This window comes from Bos javanicus, chromosome X (genome assembly GCF_032452875.1).
Source record: "Bos javanicus breed banteng chromosome X, ARS-OSU_banteng_1.0, whole genome shotgun sequence".
Classification (NCBI taxonomy): Eukaryota; Metazoa; Chordata; class Mammalia; order Artiodactyla; family Bovidae; genus Bos; species Bos javanicus.
Genome location: NC_083897.1, coordinates 3,337,328 through 3,355,901, shown reverse-complemented (window position 1 = coordinate 3,355,901; position 18,574 = coordinate 3,337,328). Strand labels below are relative to the sequence as shown.

Genomic DNA, 18,574 nt, shown 5'->3' with positions numbered 1-18,574 from the left:
TATTTTACAACTAGTAAGGGGAAAAGGGGCCCTTTCTCATACTTTCATTTCAGGGGGAGCCCTGGTTCCTCAATGAGTTGGCATCCTGGCAAAAGACACTTCCTCTAGACATAGCTGGGTGCTTCTCCTCCCCCTTCCCAGGTCATGCCTCAGAACGATCGGCCCAAGAATCTACATCCACTGGTTGGTGGTTACACAGCACACACCTGGCTGAGGGGACAGAGTATAGGCATATTTGAAAGAAGTTGGTGACGTTCTCTTAACAAAGTGAGCCTTCAGGGTTTTCACCTGTTCTAATATTTGCAAGGTCTATCTAACCTGCTCAGCTGACAGGCCACTTGCGAGAGTGGTAACCTATGTTCTTGTGCTTGTGGTGGGATGGGTTGGGGAAGGGGATAAACAGTCCCCTCATGGACCTCTTACCAAATTCTGCCTTGTGGCTTACATGGCTCCAAACCTGCCCCACTTTTTACTTCATTCTCAATTGCAGCTGGGGCCCATAGGACTTGTATTTGTATTCTATTCATATTCATGTTCATTGCTGTGCAACAAATGCCAAAAATTTGAGTGTCCTACCACACAAATTTATTATCTCTCAGTTTCTATGAATCAAGAGACTAGGCATGGTTTATCAGGCCCTCTGCTCAGGGCCTCACAAGACTGCAGTCAATGGATCAGACAGGGCTGAGGGCCCATCTGAAGTTATTTTCCAAACTGACTGCTTGTTGGCAGAATGCAGTTTCTCTGAGGCTGTGGGGTTGAGGTCCCTACTTCCTTGATAGCCATCAATCAAGGGTTGCCCTCGGCCACTGCTGTTCTCTGCCACTTGGTCCTCTCCACAATATGGCAGTTTGTTCCTTCCAGGCCCACAGGAGAGTGTCCACTGCAGCTTTGAATCTCTCTGACTTCTATATGTGATCTCTACACCCACTTTTTTTTTTTTTTACTTCAGACAGCAAAGAGCATTTATTCACTAAGATAACTATATTGGTAAAGATGCTTTCAGATTTTTATGAAATTATTTCCAGTCATATATCTGAGACATTTAACAACTGTTAAATGTCTGTTTAACAATAAATAACTGTCACACTGGGATTTCTTTGGAAGGAATGATGCTAAAGCTGAAACTCCAATACTTTGGCCACCTCATGTGAAGAGTTGACTCATTGGAAAAGACTCTGATGCTGGGAGGGATTGGGGGCAAGAGGAGAAGGGGACGACAGAGGATGAGATGGCTGGATGGCATCACTGACTCGATGGATGTGAGTCTGAGTAAACTCCGGGAGTTGGTGATGGACAGGGAGGCCTGGCGTGCTGCGATTCATGGGGTCGCAAAGAGTTGGACACGACTGAGCGACTGATCTGATCTGGTCTGATATTACAGTGTACAGGTAAATCTTACCACTGTATTGCATGTGTGAATGCTAAGTCTCTCAGTCGGGTCCAACTCTTTGCAACCCCATGGACCATAGCCTACCAGGCTTCTCTGTCCGTGGGATTCTCCAGGCAAGAATACTGGACTGGGTTGCCATGCCCTCCTCCAGGGGATCTTCCTGACCCAGGGATTGAACCCAAGTCTCAGGCACCTCCTGCATTGGCAGGCAGGTTCTTTACCACTAGGGCCACCTGGGAAGCCCCTACTGTATTAGCTATGTCATTTTGAAAGTATTATTGTGCAACCTTTTTAACAAAAGTTCTACTAGAAAATTTTGCCCTAATGTCTTAAGACACATTATATATAAAGAATCCCATGGCTGATTCATGTGAATGTAGGGCAAAAACCACCACGATATTGTAAAGTAATTAGCCTCCAATTAAAATAAATAAATTAATTAAAAAAATAATTAACTTCTTATGATCCTCAGGGGAATTGATAAAGTAGCCATTCAAACATTGTTTGTAAGGCTTGTTTCTGGCTAAATCCCAGTTTAGAGGGTCCATTGATGACCAATGACTTTGGTACTGTTTCTTCCAAACTACCTAAAAATAAAGATCAGCATCAAAATACTGGGCAAGCCAATGTCTTATTAACGATATAAGAGTTTTGTATGAAATATGAAAACCTTTTTAGTTGTATCTTTGGGGTGAAGGACTGAGATCTAGAAAATGAAATACGGAAACACTAGTCAAATTTTATGATCACATCCATAAACCCACTGTGTTTTAATTGGAGGAAAATTGCTTTACAATGTTGTGCTGGTTTCTGCCATATAACAATGCAAATCAGTCATAATTATACATATATCCTCTCCTTCTTGAGCCTCCCTTCCCCCTCCTATCCCATCCCCCACCTCAAGGTCATCATAGAGCATGAGGCTGGGCTCCCTGTGCTACATAGTAACTTCCCTCTAGCTATCTATTGTACACGTTGTTGTTCAGTCACTAAGTTGTGTCCAGCTCTTTGTGACCCCGTGGACTGCAGCACGCCAGGGTTCCTTGCCCTTCACTTTCTCCTGGAGTTTGCTTAAACTCATGTCCATTGAGTTGGTGATTCCATCCAACCATCTCATCCTCTGTCACCCCCTTCTCCTTTCCTCAATTTTTCCCAGCATCAGGGGCTTTTCCAATGAGTCAGCTGTTCACATTAGGTGGCCAAAGTATTGGAGCTTCAGCTTCAGCATCAGCCCTTCCAATGAATATTCAGGGTTGATTTCCTTTAGGATGGACTGGTTGGATCTCCTTGCTGTCTAGGGGACTCTTAAGAGTCTTCTCCAACACACATGATAGTGTATATATGTCAGTGCTACTTTCTCAATTCGCCTACCCTCTCCATCCTCCGCTGTGTCCACAAGTCCATTCTCTATGCATAGATGCACTTTTAAAAGAGACCACCTGATTAGGCCAGGTCCACCCACACTCAAGGGGCAAGGATTTATAAGGCATGCAAACCAGGGAGGCAACAACCTTGGGGGTCATTGTAGAATTCTGCCTACCACAGACTCTATGAAAAACATTTTAATCTATCAAATTTTTAAAATGAGGCCAGCTGCTTCTCATTAGCATTCCCCACTCTGGGAAGGCAGCAAAGCTGTCTAGCAAATTGTACTGAATCTTTAAACATGACCAGGCTGTGGTTAAAACATTTCAACAACCTTGGAAGACAGGCCTTTTTACTTGTTTTTTCTCTCCTCCCCTCGCCTCCCCAGAGCCCTTGTTCAGCTCTTAAGTCAGATGGTTTGAAAAGGAAAAGGCTGTTCTGGGGCTTCAGCATCTGGGGCTGGCCTAGAGAGAGTTTCTATTTCTGCTGGGTCAGGCTTCCCGATGACCGTTATTACAGGGCTTTATGCTCTCTGGAAGTGGTTCTGAAGGCCTCTCATCCTTTGCTGGATAAAAACATACATTATCTCCTTTTTCCGTACTCAATTTGCCAGCTTTTTCATGGGACTTCATGTAGAGGGTTTTTTTTTTTTTTTTTTTTGCTGTGAGTGTATCTCAAGTTGTTCCCATATGTTTAAGCAAGCAAGTAATTCTCCCTGATTCCTATTTGTCACTACATCCCCCCTCTCCTAACTCCTGCACTCATCCATCCGTAAACAGTGGGCACCTTCATGAGCCTGGTATCATGCTAGGTGCTGTGTTAGTTGGTCCGTCATGTCCAACTCTTTGCAACCCCATGGATTGTAGCCCGCCAGGCTCCTCCATCCATGGGATTTTCCAGGCAAGAATACTGGAGTGAATTGCTGTTTCCTTCTCCAGGGGATCTTCCCAACCCAGGGATGGAACCTGGGTCTCCTGCATTGCAGGCAGACTCTTTACCATCTGAGCCATTAGAGTGCTAGGTGCTGGGGATCTCCAGATAAGTGAAATGGGGTCCCTGTCTTCAAGGGGATATCAACTACGACAGACACGTCCAAGGGGCCAGGGGCGGGGGCAGAAGGGGCAAGGGCGTGGGGTGAGGGCAGTATCTTTGAGCTGGATTTTGAAGAATGTGTAAGATTTCAAGGATGCGGGGCCAAGGGAGGCGGTGTTCTGGGCCAAGTGGACAGCTTGTGTGGAGCACAGACAATGCAAAAGAACACGCTGTGTTCAGGCAATGACGAGTGATTCGGGGAGACCAGATCATGAGGGTGCGAGTGGGGGTGGACTGCTGGAGAACAGAGCGGGCGGGGAGCACCTGCTAACTGAGAGCTTTGTTAAGATCTTGGCTGTGATCCTGCAGGCAACAGGAAGGGGGTGAACTCGTCTAAGCTCATGGTCAGATTGAGATAGCACTGAGGTGACAGCAATTTTTGCTAAACATCATAAATAAAACTATAGACCAGCCCAGAAGCAGTGCCAAGGCCACCGTTAAAGAGCACTGGTATAATTAAGGAACCAATTCACTTTAAACTTCTATAAGCCATAATGAGAAACATGAAAGTAATGCAGTCTGGGACTCCCCTGGCGGTCCAGTGGTTAAGACTCTACACTTCCACTGTGGGGGACATAGGTTTGATCCCAGGTCAGGGAACTAAGCTCCTGCATGCTGTGCAGTGCAGTCAGAAGAAATAAATTAAAAAAATAAATACAGCCTTTCCTCCTCTCTGAAGAGATACTGGGGAAACAAAGCTCTGGTTAATAAGGTCAGCCTGGGGGAAATGGAAAGAAGTTTTGCCTATGGTGGTGGCTGGAAAGGAGGATGAGGCAGACTGTGTTTCCCTGAAATCTCATCTAGGAGGACCTGGGCCTCGCCTGGCAGAGTGGGGCTCCACACACAGGCGTCTCGTGCCTGGGAGCAGAGTCTCTGTGACAAGGACAAGACAGCTTGGTTCCGTGCAGGTGGATAACCTAGTGGCGGGGCCTGCCTTGCTGGGAGCTACTAGGCTAGTGAATAAGAAGTTTCCTCTCCCAGGACGAGTCTTCCTTTGCCTCCTGTAGCATGCCTCGACTTCTAAGAAACTTCTGACCACAAAGATGGTTCTTTCGTTACTTCTCCTTTTATTGAATCTAGGCATTTACTCCACAAACATTAATCAAGTGACTTATATATCTGCCTGTGATGCAGGAGACCCAGGTTCAATACCTGGGTTGGGAAGATCCCCTGGAGGAGGGCATGGCAACCCACTCCAGTATTCTTGCCTGGAGATTCTCCATGGACAGAGGAGCCTGGTGGGCTACAGTCCATGGGGCTGCAAAGAGTCAGATACAACTTAGCAACTAACACTTTCACTTTATATATGTACCAGGTACATTCCAGGTGCTGGGAGATCCAGTCATGATCAAAACGGACAAGGCCCCTGCCCTAATGGAATTTACATTCTAGTAGAGGAGACAGATAAGACGTTGTAACTAAATTAATATAGAATATAATTTCAGAGAGTGATGACCAGCAAAGGATAAAGTGACAGAGACTAGAGGCTTTAACTAGAATGATCACAGAGGTTCTGTCTGAGAGGTAACCTCGGAGCTGAGTTGACTTCTATAAAGGAGGCATTCATGCAACCATCTGGGGAAAGAGCCCTCCGGGCAGAGGGAGCAGCAAATCAAAGACCCTGTGATTGAAAGACGTTGGGCATGCTAGGGATTAGCATGAAGGCCAGTGAGGCTACAGCGGAGGAAGAAGGTGGGAGGGTAGCAGGCTTGGTGGTCAAGGTGGGCATGGTTGTGGGACCAGAGCACATAAAACCCAGGAGGAGTGAGTGTGAGGGGACCCAATCATCTGATACACACTGTTAGGTGGAAATGTTGGCTGCATGCATGCGTGCTTAGTCACTTCGATCATCTCCAACTCTGTCCGACACCCTGGACTGTAGCCCATCACGCTCTTTTGCCCATAGGATTCTCCAGGCAAGAACACTGGAGTGGGTTGCCATGCCCTCCTCCAGGGCATCTTCCCCATCCAGGGATCGAACCCATGTCTCTTAGGTCTCCTGCATTGGCCAGCAGGTTATTTACCACTTGCACCACTGGGAAGCCCCCAGAAATGTTGGCTACACAGCTGCTATAGGAATGTGGAGTTCAGGGATGAGGCTCAGTCTAGAGACAGACATTTTAGATTCTAGTGTCTAGATAGTATTGATAAAGGATGAATGAGATCATCTAGAATATGGATAGTGAAGGAAATGGCAGCCCACTCCAGGATTCTTGCCTGGGGAACCCCATGCACAGAGGAGCCTGGCAGGCTACAGCCCATGGAGTCACAAAGAGTCAGGCACAACTGAAGTGGCTTAGCACACAGAATATGGTAGTCAGTAGCCCCATGGTGCTACTGAACATTTGAAATGTGGCCAGCCCAAATTGAGAAGTGCTAGACATATAAAATACAAACCAGATTTCAAAGACAGTATATAAAAAAAAGAACATAAAATACCTCATTGATATTATTTTTATAATGATTATGTGTTGAAATGATAAAACTTTGGTTCTACTAAGTAAAATACATTATTAAGATTAACTTCACCTGTTTCTTCTTGCTTTTTAAAATGTGGCTGCTAGAAAATTTTAAATTACCTCTGTGGCTTGAAATTGTGGCTCCTGTTAACATTTCCATGTGATGGTGCTGGTCTAGGAAATCACTGTACATACAGAAAAGGGCCAAGGGTAGAGCCCTCAAATGCTACAACATTTCACATCCAGGGAAAGGAGGAAGATACAGCCAAGGAGGGTGAGAAGGAACAGCCAATGAGGTAGGAGGAAAATGAAGGGAGTATGATGTGATGTTCAGAAAGGCAAGTGATAAAATTATTCAACAAGGAGGGAGTGTCAGATGCTGCTGGGAAGGCAGTTCAAGTAGCAGAGGGTTGGATTGAACATGAGCAGTTTTACTGCAGTGGTTTGGAAGTAGTTGGATTTGGAAAGCTGGTTGGAGAGAGCACAGAAGTGAAGACATAAGAGTGGTAAGCTAAGAGAGCTCTTTAAAGTTTGGCTTTAAAGAAATGCAGAGAAATGGGTGGTAACAGGAAGAGGATTTCAAATCTGGAGAAGGTTCATGTGTTTGGTTGTGGTTGTTGGTTTGTTGGTTTGGAAGGGGAGACAGCTCTGCTGATGGTGGTACTGTCCTCAGGGCCCTCAGTTGGGGAAATAAGGCAAGTATGCCAGAAAGAATTTGAGACAGTTGAAACTCAAAGGTTATTTAGATTGAATGATTTTCTTAGAGCTCTAGGAACACAGATGCTGGCAGGATGCCTTCTTTCTTTGTTTTCCCTTTGTCTTTCATCTTTTTTCTTTTTGGTTGTCCTTCCCCTTCTTTCTTCTACCCCTGACAGTGGTGGGTCAAAAGCAACGTTTGCCAGTCCAGGTTCCATGCACGGTACTGGATGCTTGGGGCTGGTGCACTGGGACGACCCAGAGGGAGGGGAGGGGAGGGAGGAGGGAGGAGGGTTCAGGATGGGGAACACGGGTATACCTGTGGCGGATTCATTTCGATATTTGGCAAAACTAATACAATATTGTAAAGTTTTAAAATAAAATCAAATTAAAAAAAAAAAAAGCAACGTTAACCTGCTGTGGCCTGGTATTTTGGAAAATGAGCTCCTTTTCCATGGGCTTCTTTAAAGCTCAGAGATAGTTTATTTCCCAAGTGTCTAAGAAGCCTTTCTTAGTGGCAGGGGAAAGGGACACGGCCATGTTTTTTAAGATGTCACAGGGACTCACCAGTGATGTGAATTGTTCCTGGCCTAAGGAATTCTCCTGTTCTCCTGTTGAATTTCTGAGGGGCTTCTGAATTGCTCTATCCCTTTGCTTCTTCCAGATCTCCAGATGGAACTTGTGTGTGTGTGTGTATGTGTGTGTATATATATAGTTTGTGTCATAATTAGTGAGTACTGTGTGGATCTGGGGTTGTCATCTTTGGGCAGAATTGTGATATTGGATTATAGACTTTGAGTGATTTGAATAAAGTGCCAATACCTTTCAGTCAAAGCCCACCTGGAACACATCTGCCATTGAACAAGCTGGTTTTATTATTCATTGCAGTGAGAAAGAACACAAACCCGTGGGGAACCATGAGACTTTTCAGTGAGAGAGTCTCAAGTCATTTTGATACCAGGACCCTGTCAGCTTTCCATGTGGTTTGGAAACTTTTGCTTGCCAAGGCCTCAGTCACTCTCAGTGGGTGACTGCTCAAGTTCACCTTCACCTCAGAGCCTGTGGTCACCACATCAGAGCTTACGGCTAGAGGGCAGTGCAGGCTGGGCCTGGAGCCCATCTATGAAACAGCAATGGCAGGTTGACTATTTCTGGAAGCAGAAGAGATCCAGGGTAGGGAGAGGGAATCCAGAACCTACTGAATTCAACTTGATGGTACTTGAATCAAGACCCCAAGGGGAGCTATGATAAGGAGCTGTGATAAGTCCCTGCCTGCCTCTCCACAGTGATCCTGCTATACGTGAATATAGCATCCTTTCTCTGGGTTATGGTACTGATCAGAACCCTTCCCCTCCACACACCAACTCTGATTAAAAATGTCAGCATAATTTATTGTAAAGTTTAAAAATAAAATAAAATTAAAAAAAATGTCAGCATAATTTAAAAAGTGTGATTATCAACTGATATGCTTCCCTAGTCGTATCATCTCTAGCTTTGGCTAGAATGAATGGAAAATGTATTATGATTAAGGTTAATATAAAGGGAAAAAATCTAAAGCATTATATTGTTGTTGTTTTAGTTGCTAAGTCATGTCTAACTCTTTTTGACCCCATGGACTATAGCCCTCCAGGGTGCTCTGTCTGTGGAATTCTCCAGGCAAGAATACTGGGTAAGTTGCCATTTCCTTCACCAGGGGATTGTGCCTAACCAGGGTTCAAAACTGGGTCTCCTATAGGTTCTTTACCACTGAGTCACTCGGGAAGGCCAAAACATTATATAGGAATACCTATATCTTGATAGCAAAAGCAGTACAGAAGATGAAAAATAAAATGAAATTTCAGAGTATTATTTTTAGATATGTAAGTAATTCCTTGTGCTTTTGAGTCTACAGAGGCTAAAGTTTAAACAAAAAGCTTGTTGAAATTATTGCTATGTATTATGCATCATTTCTTTAAATAAAAAATTTGAGACTTGCCTAAAAAAAAGAAAATGTACAGTAGACTCTCAGTTGATTATCTGCACTAATGGAAAGGAGGCCAAGGATAGATAATTCTCCTATGACGTAGAATCAGAGTCAAGGGAGAATTACCCTTTTGATGGTCACTTTGGCCGTTTCTCATTTTGGGCTACTTAAAACAATGCTGTAAGAAACATTCTTGCATGTATATTTTTGTGTGCAAGTGTGAGTATAGCTACAGGGTAAAGTTCCAGTTGTGATGTTACTGTATCAAAAGGTATGTATATATTTTTTATTTTGATACTGTGAAATTGCTTATTCAGAGAGCAATTTACACTCCATAATGTATGAACATGTCTATTTTTCCCATCTTTGTCAGCATGGAACATCAAAATTAAAACTTCTTGACAATCTGATAGGTGAAAATGTTGACTTGATATTTTGATTTACATTTTTTAAATTATGAGTAGGACTGAGCATTTCTTTATGTATTTCTTTTTTGATAAACTTCCTGTTGTATCATTTGCCCCATTTTATATCCAGTTGTTTGTCTTTTATTGATTTATATGCACTCTTGCCAGTTAAGAAAATCGACCCCGAAATCTATATTTGCTGTAAGTATTACTTCCTAGTTTGTTATTCATTTGCTGACTCTACTTTTTTTGGCCAAAAGTTTAAAATTTTTATGTAGTCGGGTATCTTAATTTTTTCTTTATAGCTTATCAATACAATTCTGTCTGCCTGGGTACACCCATGAATAGTAAAAGGCCTCCAAATCTAATGGGCCCCCACACAAAGCAATAGATCAGGTTTTGTATATTTGTCTTTTATTTTTTGGTAACAGCTTTATTTATTTCTTTATTTTTGGCTGAACTGCATGGCATGTGGGATCTTAGTTTCCTCACCAGGGATCAAACATGCACCTCCTGCATTGGAAGCATGGAGTCTTAACCACTGAACTGCCAGGGAAGTCCCAGTAATAGCCTTATTGAGCTGTAATTCATATATGATACAATTCACTCTTTTAAAGTATACAGTTCAGTGCTTTTTAGTATATTCAAAGATTTGGAGACTTCCCTGGTGGTTAAGAATCTGCCTTCCAATACAAGGGATTCACGTTTGATCCTTGGGGGAACTAAGATTCCACATGCCACAGAGCAACTAACCTGCGAGCCACAACCCTCTCACCACAACAAGGATCCTGGGTGCCACAACTAAGACCCTATGGAGCCAAATAAATAAAATTTTTAAAAAACCAAAGATTTGTGTGACCATCACAATTAATTTTAGAATATTGTTATCACTTCAAAAAGAAATTCTGTATTCTATCACTCAAAAAACACCTCTAGCCCTAAGCAAAATACTTTCTGTGTTTACCTATCTTGTACATTTCATGTAAATGGAACCATTGTCTTTTTTAAAGGAAGAATAGTTCTCTCTAATGGCAATTCCCTTTATATATCTTTTCTTGCATAGTTTAAGAATCTAACTGGAGGATAAGGAGTCAGGTAAAATGATTGTGTAATATACTGGATATTGAATGATTTTTTTTGGTTTCTTGCTCTATATTTTATTTTAGTGAACCAATTATGTCTGAATCACCAAGTGAAGTTTCTGGCAGTGTGGAAGTTCTGGAGACCAGTGATGAGGGTAAGTAACCCAATATAATCTTGATAACTAGAACTAGACTTGTTTAGTGTGTTTAACCCTTAGAAGACAGAATCAAGTCACAAGAAGACAAGTTCATATCAAATTTCTAATGATAATACTCAGTCAACATTTACTTTTCCATCTTCTAAGCTCTTCTCTTTCATCTCAATCTCTGATAGTCTAAAAAGTTTTGTCTAGACCTTGCAGTCTTCCTTGAAGATGGTTACCAGGTTCTGTTTACTAAGGCAAAAGAAGTATTTCTGCTTAATCAGAAAAAGAAATAAGAACAGGCCATGATCTGAGAGATTCAATTGAGGTTTTGCCATAGATAGTAATCCAGATCTAACTAATAGATAATTTGTAATTTTGAGGTGTAAAGGGGGTATAGTAACAAAAGACATCACCATAGGCTTCTATTAAATGGGAACAATTTACAAAAATTTCTTTTGCAAAATCTACTTAGATGTGTATTCATTTAAATTATAATTATAAACTATGAATCACCTGTGAGTGATAGGAGACCATGGATGGGGTAATAGGCAAAGGTCACTAAACAATGATAAGTTTTACTGACACTGAAAAAAAATGTGGAGGGAAGGGGAGGAACCCAAAGGTATAAGGTGAGACATTGAATTTAAAGACAGAACTGAATTGAAGAGTTCACTGGGTTGTTCTTCAATGATTGCTGAATTTTCTTAGTAGTGTGTTGGGCAGAAGACTTGGTCTGGAAAGACAGAGAGCAGGGAACCTTCTTGAGGCTTCCCAGAGGCCTGATTTCACTAATGAAGTGAGTAGGGGGATGCTGAACATGGTGCACGGACCCCTGAGGACAGGGCTTGGGTCTTCATCTCTGTGTCACCATTGTTCAGTATTGGGCCTCAGAGAGCGTGATTAGACGCTCAAAAGTTTTAAAGAAATGAATGAATAAATAAATGAATGATAGGCCTCCTCACCAAGGCAGCCCCAACAACCAAATGAACTGACCTATCTTTTTGGATATGAGCTAGACAGATGTCTACCAAAAAAGATGGCAATGCAGTGCATCTTGATGAAGAGTGGAGGTAAGGAAATACCCTTTCTCTATTCACAATCCTTTTTAAGAGACCAAACATTTGGGTACATTTGTAGTATGAGTCATTGCCAGACAGAGAATACAGTGGCTGTTGGGAAGTTGAAGGGAAGAAAGGCTAATTAGAAGAGTTTTCTTTCCAAGAAGCAATGCAAGAGAGCAAGGTCACCATTATGTGCCTTGCATTTTGAAAGCTCATTAAGTTCAACCCAGAAGGGCCTGTGTGCATGGTAGGTAAGCAAATACACAATCCGAGGTGATAATTTCTTCATTGGAGTTGTGTTTTTTTCTCTGGGGGAAGGTCAGGGGATGGCTTCCATGGGCTGTTTCCTGGCATGTGACATACTGCCGGCCCTCAGTGGATGGGGATGTTGAAAGCTACTGCCTGTTTGGGAATATGTAGTCCTTGGACTTGGACAGGGAGGTCAATGGCTTTGTTACAGGAGAAATCCAGACAGCTGTCAGCTCACTGACCATCACTGCTGTGCCTTGTAGGGGAATAAGTTACCCAGTGTATAGGTGTTGTTGTTTAGTCACTAAGTCATGTCCAACTCTTTGCGACCCCATGGACTGTAGCACACTATGCTCCTCTGTCCTGGAGTGGGTTACCATTTCTTTCTACAGGGGATCTTCCCCACCCAGGGAATTGGGAAAGCTCATAAACCCAAATGAGCTTTTTGGCCAACCAATATTTTACATCCTCATGGGAAAATAAGCTGTTTCTGCCGAAATGGAAGATTGGAGGGAAATTGGAATGTGTGCATACTTAAGTTTTAACACCTGTTATAGTTCTTACAGAGAAGGCAATGGCACCCCACTCCAGTACTCTTGCCTGGAAACTCCCATGGACGGAGGAGCCTGGTAGGCTACAGTCCATGGGGTCGCTAAGAGTCAGACATGACTGAGCGACTTCACTTTCACTTTTCACTTTCATGCATTGAAGAAGAAAATGGCAACCCACTCCAGTGTTCTTGCCTGGAGAATCCCAGGGATGGGGGATCCTGGTGGGCTGCTGTCTATGGGGTCTCACAGAGTCGGACACGACTGAAGCAACTTAGCAGCAGCAGCAGTAGTAGCATAGTTCTTAAGTCATTAGTCGTTTGGTTAATTTAGGAACATAAAAATGTGTCAAAACATAATTTGGTTTGTACAAATTATGAAGTTTTGTACAATTATGTTTGGTACACTCAGTTTTACAGCCTGAAAAATTTATTGGAAGTGTTTTTATTCAGTTATTAAGTGTTTATAGATTGTGTCACGGATCTAGCTACCACCTGCTGATTCTCTCCTGGCTCTCTTTGCTGGTATGTAAGAAGCAGGTTTGCAACTTGAAATCCTCTAGCTTTGCCCACCTCCCTTCCCTTATGGGATTTCTAGGCAAGAAGGACAATAACCATTATGGTTCCCGACACTGAGCAGAAAGTTGTTCTCATTTCAGAAGGCCAGAAGGAGATCTGCCTGTCAAGAATCAATAAATCCCATTCCTTCTGTTTGAAAAATGGCAGTGGCTACAAAGGCTCCTTCCTGTTTGTGAGATGGCACTGCCCAATTCTTAATCACTGGGCAGCAATTATTTAGTGGTCTGTTGGAGCTGGCTCAGGCTGACTTGAGAGGCTGTGCATGTCTCTTCCTAAATGTCATATTACTAGCTTGAAATTGACCACCGTGGGAGTATTTACACCACAGAAGTAGGCAAATACTACAGATAAGGGCATTTATCCTGAGATCTAATTGGTAAATATATCCCAGTAAAAAACTGAGTATAGTCATTAACAGAGTATAGTAATCAGGATTTTACATTAAAATATCCCTATTGCATGGATTTTAGGAATCCTTAGGGGGTGGGAAGATTAGAAAGCTGGGGAGCAAAATGCAGATTATTTTAGGGCCAGCCTACTCTGTCCTGTATACTTTTCAGCACTTTCACGTTGAATCCTCAAACATCATTTTAAATAATTCATTATCCTAGAAATTCGTTTAATTTTTTTCCTTAAAAAATTAAAAAAGGGAACTTGGGAAAATATATATTTCCTAATGCGTCTTCATGCTTTATTCTGTCTGTCTCAAGGTACACTTGCCAAATTTATCCTAACCATGACCCTATGTAGGTATATCCTAGTAAATGAGAGATTCCTCAGACCTTTCAGAACTGAAGTTACTTAAGCAAGGATTATCAAGCATAAATACTGCCATCTTCCTTCATTGCCCCAATGGTGCTTCTCTTTATCTATAGATGGTTAGATGGTTAGAATTGATAGATCAGTTTTATAGATAGAATTGAATCTGGTCTTAATAGACAATAATTGATTCCTTAATTCTAGCTCACTTATTAGCATTTACTACATGCCAGATCCTATGCCAAACTCTTTCCTACATTATTTACAATTTATATCAATCGTGATAAGGGCCAGCATTTAAATGATAGGATGCTTAAGAATGGCTGTGCCCAGTGATCTCAATTTAAGGAAGGGATGTGACAAGCTATGTTGGTTCTCTGCACCCCTCAGTGGGTTCAGCTGTCTCTGGAGTGTCACCGTGTGTTTGCACTGTGCTAGTTGCTAAAAAGGATGCTAAAGAGGGCCTGCCTACAGCCCTGAGCTGGGGGACAGTAGCTAAAACATAGAACCGTATCTTATTCCTTTCTCATTGATACACAAAACATAGTAAGTGCTTGACGTTAATAAATGTTCACTGAATAGTTGAATGAATGAATGAAGGCACAGACTAGAGACCATTCAGGTGCAAAATGTGTGGTGCCAGCAGTCAAGTTTTAAGTGTGCAAAAAGGAGCATGAATTGTAGTGATGGTGGAAAATTGGACTTAAGGCAGGCCTTGAGGTTTATAAACCTTTCTAAAGGTTCTAGACTAGGCAGGCCCAGGAGCAATCAGTACACAGACAGGCCATAGTATTTCAGCACTAGAAGGAGCCCTACTTCAGCATTTGCCTAAGTGTGTTTTGCTAGATGTTCTGCATACATGCATCGGGGAGACAACACTGATACCCAGTTTCTTGGCACTTCACCATCCACATAGGCATGTTGAAGTTTCAGAAAAGTTTTGTTGGAACACAGAGCCCTAAACTGTGTTTAATCAACATTTTCCAGATTGACTAGACTGCAGAACCCCCTTTTCATGCAATAGACCTATGAGCATCCCTCTGAACACGCTTTGGGAGACACTGATTAGCATGATCCCCTTATTTTCCAGCTGAGCCCCAGAGAGGTTGAGTGACTTGCCTGAGGTTACAGAGCTAATCGATAGCAGAGCCAAACCAAGCTCAGTATTCCAGAGTTTTCTTACTCTCTGGTGGTGTTTTCCATCACACCACTAAGCCTATCTTATAACAGTCTTGTTGGCTTCCAGAGACCAGGCTGTTGGGAATTGGAATGAGACACCTGAGTTGGTAAATTACTGCATGTGAAACAGTAAGAGCAGGTTCCTTCTCACGGATGAATGCAGCACAAACTCCCCTGCCCTCCCCCTCTTCTGAGCCGGGAGAAAGATACATGTGCTTATTAAGAAACTCAAGAAAACCCAGAGAGAGCCTGAAGAGCATTGAAAACTCACATTCCTCACTGCTGCCCTGTTTTGTTTTGTTTTGTTTTTAATGACAGTAGACCAAACTTTCAATTATCTGCATTTGCAGAGGGCAGCAGCCTTGTAGGTAATCTGAACCAATCAGCAATAATTGAGGAACAGTGCACATAATACACCCACACATACATGCACACACACACCCTCCCTTGCAAAATTCTTTGGTGATGTTGTCACGCCTTTTGCACAGGGTGCTTCTTTGCCCAGCACCCCTTTCTGCCCAATTCCTGGCCCTCTCCCTTCCTCATAAAGCCCTTCTTAGAAGACATCTTCCATGACCACACCAACCCCCTGCACTCGTTCCTTGGGTCTGCATCCTTGCAGCACACAGGTTGGGCAATACCAGCTCCCACATGGATTTCCAAAGGTCCTGAAGTATCTGTCACATGTGGAAGCTTGGCTTCCCAGCTGCATCACAAAAACTCCAGTGATCAGGGTACCAAGTGCTTATGTTGGCTCAAAAGTTGCTGTGTATGAATGAACTTCTTAGGGCCAGGGAAGAGGTGTGTGTTAATAGTTGAAATTGAGAGGCAAGTGAATGCAGGGTGAGTTGAGCATGAATAGAGGCTGCCTGGAGGCCACAGGCTGGGGCCTGAGCTTCTGCTTTCACCAGAAACTCAGATACTTTGTTGGTGAGTTCCTAAGAAGAGAACAAAGCAGATGAACAATGCCAGGGGCACTGGTGCGAAAGCTAGGGCCTTTTGGGATCCTACTCCTCATTCCCATCATGAAAGCCATTTCCTCTCCTGTGTTCCCTTCCACCATCACACTCTGTCTCACTTGCATTTATAACTTCCAGGAAAAAAGAAATCCAGATTTAAAGCCTTCAAGAGCTTCTTTGGCAAGAAGAAGAAGAAAGAGCCCAAAGATGTCCGTGGAGGGAGATGGCTCAAAACAAGCTTGTCCAGCAGCAGTATTGACATCTCTTTTCTGAAGTCAGTTCAAGGTCAAGAAACCATGCCAGGGTAAGCTCAGGACGGGTGGGGGCTGAGGACAAGGCAAAGGGCAGGGAGCTACAGCCAGGTCCTCGTTTGGCAGCTGAATCATCACTGGCCTTTGGTCCCCAGGGGCTCTTGCTCACCCTGTCTGTGGGAGGTGGGTCTGCAGCCTTTGCCAATGCAGCCACATCCTGGGGGGTTTGCCCTGTGCTCATAGATATATGCTTGCTGTCTGGGTTTCACAGCTCAGTGGGTTGGATGGGGCATACCAAATGCATATCCCACTCCCCTAAGAGCACTGGGTAAGAGGGTGTGGGTAGATCAGGGCAATCCTGCTGTGTCACAGCTACAAGCACTTGAGATGTGGAGCCTACCACTAGAGAGGAGCTGGTGGCCTCTGTTTCATAAGGGAAGGATAGTCTCCATCGTTTTGGAAGCTTGATCTGATTTGCTTGCACTGCCCTCAGACTCCAGATCTCATAATGTGTGATTAAAATCTTAGATGGTGAAGCCATCTAGCTGGGTTGAGACATAAGGGTGAAATCACTGTGTTAATTAAAAAAAAAAAAAAAAACAATAACAACAAGCAAGCAAGGAACCCAAGTCTATTTCTCCCTCCATCCCAAGAGACTGGGGCAAATGCTGTAACTGATCATATAAGTATGGGGAAGACTGTTTCTCAGCCACCACTGCCATTCCTATTCAGACTTTCATCTTTGAAGCCCCAAATTCCACATCTTAGAAATGTGGAAAATCTGGACGCCCAGTACCCCCCAGGCTCTTTCTGGATCAATTGAATTGCCCTCTATGGAGTTCCACTTGGGCCTGTTCCCCTGGCCTTAAACCCCAGACTTATCTGAAATCCCAACAAAACTCAAGTGTCCTGCTATCCATTGCCTCAAGGCTTTGCTTGGAGGTAATGAAAGCTAGTGGAGGTGATGGAATTCCAGTTGAGCTATTTCAAATCCTAAAAGATGATGCTGCAAAAGTGCTGCACTCAATATGCCAGAAAATTTGGAAAGCTTAGCAGCGCCCACAAGACTGGAAAAGGTCAGTTTTCATTCCAATCCCAAAGAAAGGCAATGCCAAAGAATGTTCAAACTACGACACAATTGCACTCATCTCATACGCTAGCAAAGTAATATTCAAAATTCTCCAAGCTAGGCTTCAGCAGTATGTGAACTGAGAACTTCCAGATATTCAAGCTGGATTTACCAAAGGCAGAGGAACCAGAGATCAAATTGCCAACATACATTGGATCATAGAAAAAGCAAGAGTACCAGGAAAACATCTACTTCTGCTTTATTGACTACACCAAAGTCTTTGATTGTGTGGCTAACAACAAAATGTGGAAGATTCTTAGAGATGGGAATACCAGACCACCTTACCTGCCTCCTGAGAAATCTATACTCATGTCAAAAAGCAACAGTTAGAACCAGACATGGAACAATGGACTCCAAATTGGGAAAGGAGTATGTCAAGGCTGTATATTGTCACTCTGCTTATTTAACTCATATGCAGAGTCAGTTCAGTTCATTTCAGTCACTCAGTCATGTCCAACTCTTTGTGACCCCATGGACTGCAGCACGCCAGGCCTCCCTGTCCATTACCAACTCCCAGAGTTTACTCAAACTCATGTCCACTGAGTCGGTGATGCCATCCAACCATCTCATCCTCTGTCATCCCCTTCTCCTCCCGCCTTCAATCTTTCCCAGCATCAGGGTCTTTTCAAAAGAGCCGACTCATTGGAAAAGACTCTGATGCTGGGAAAGATTGAGGGCAGGAGGAGAAGGGGAAGACAGAGGATGAGATGTTTGGGTGATATTACAGACTCAATGGATGTGAATTTGAGCAAGCTCCAGGAGTTGGTGATGGACAAGGAAGCCTGGAATGCTGCAGTCCATGGGGTCGCAAAGAGTAGGACACAACTCAGCGACTGAACTGAACTGAACTAATAAGACAGTTAGCAAATGTGTTATACTGCTTACTAACAGCACAGAGGTCTCATTAAAATGGACCTTAATGAGTGCATTGAATGTGAGGAATTTCAGATAGCTTTACTGGGGAGGGAGATGGTTTTGCACTGAGGGGCTGGCTTCATACCTCACAAACCATACATTATAGACCATTGCCTTATAGGTCTCAGTCAGTTCAGTCACTCAGTCGTATAGGTATAAGGAAGACTAAGATTAGCTCTACTAAAATCCAGAGGGTGGGGTGGAAGAGGGAAGATCTTTTATAACTTTCACCTTAATAATAGCAAGACTCAGGGTCTTCCTTCCCCTTCCACAGTGTTGTCACTGCTGAACTGTATACTTTCAGTGGTGAATTATATGGTATGTAAGCTATATCTCAGTAAAG

At 43.2% G+C, this 18,574-nt stretch overlaps 1 protein-coding gene across 1 annotated transcript in view; it reads left to right on the top strand.

The window, feature by feature from the left end:
- Positions 1-6,517: 6,517 nt before the first annotated feature.
- Positions 6,518-18,574, top strand: part of KIAA1210 (KIAA1210 ortholog) — a 52,182-nt gene continuing 40,125 nt past the window's right edge. The window contains exons 1-4 of the mRNA XM_061408438.1: positions 6,518-6,815; positions 8,628-8,674; positions 10,542-10,612; positions 16,075-16,240. Coding sequence (XP_061264422.1) covers positions 10,552-10,612; positions 16,075-16,240 — 227 coding nt within the window. The 5' untranslated portion in view covers positions 6,518-6,815; positions 8,628-8,674; positions 10,542-10,551. The remainder of the gene's footprint in view (positions 6,816-8,627; positions 8,675-10,541; positions 10,613-16,074; positions 16,241-18,574) is intronic.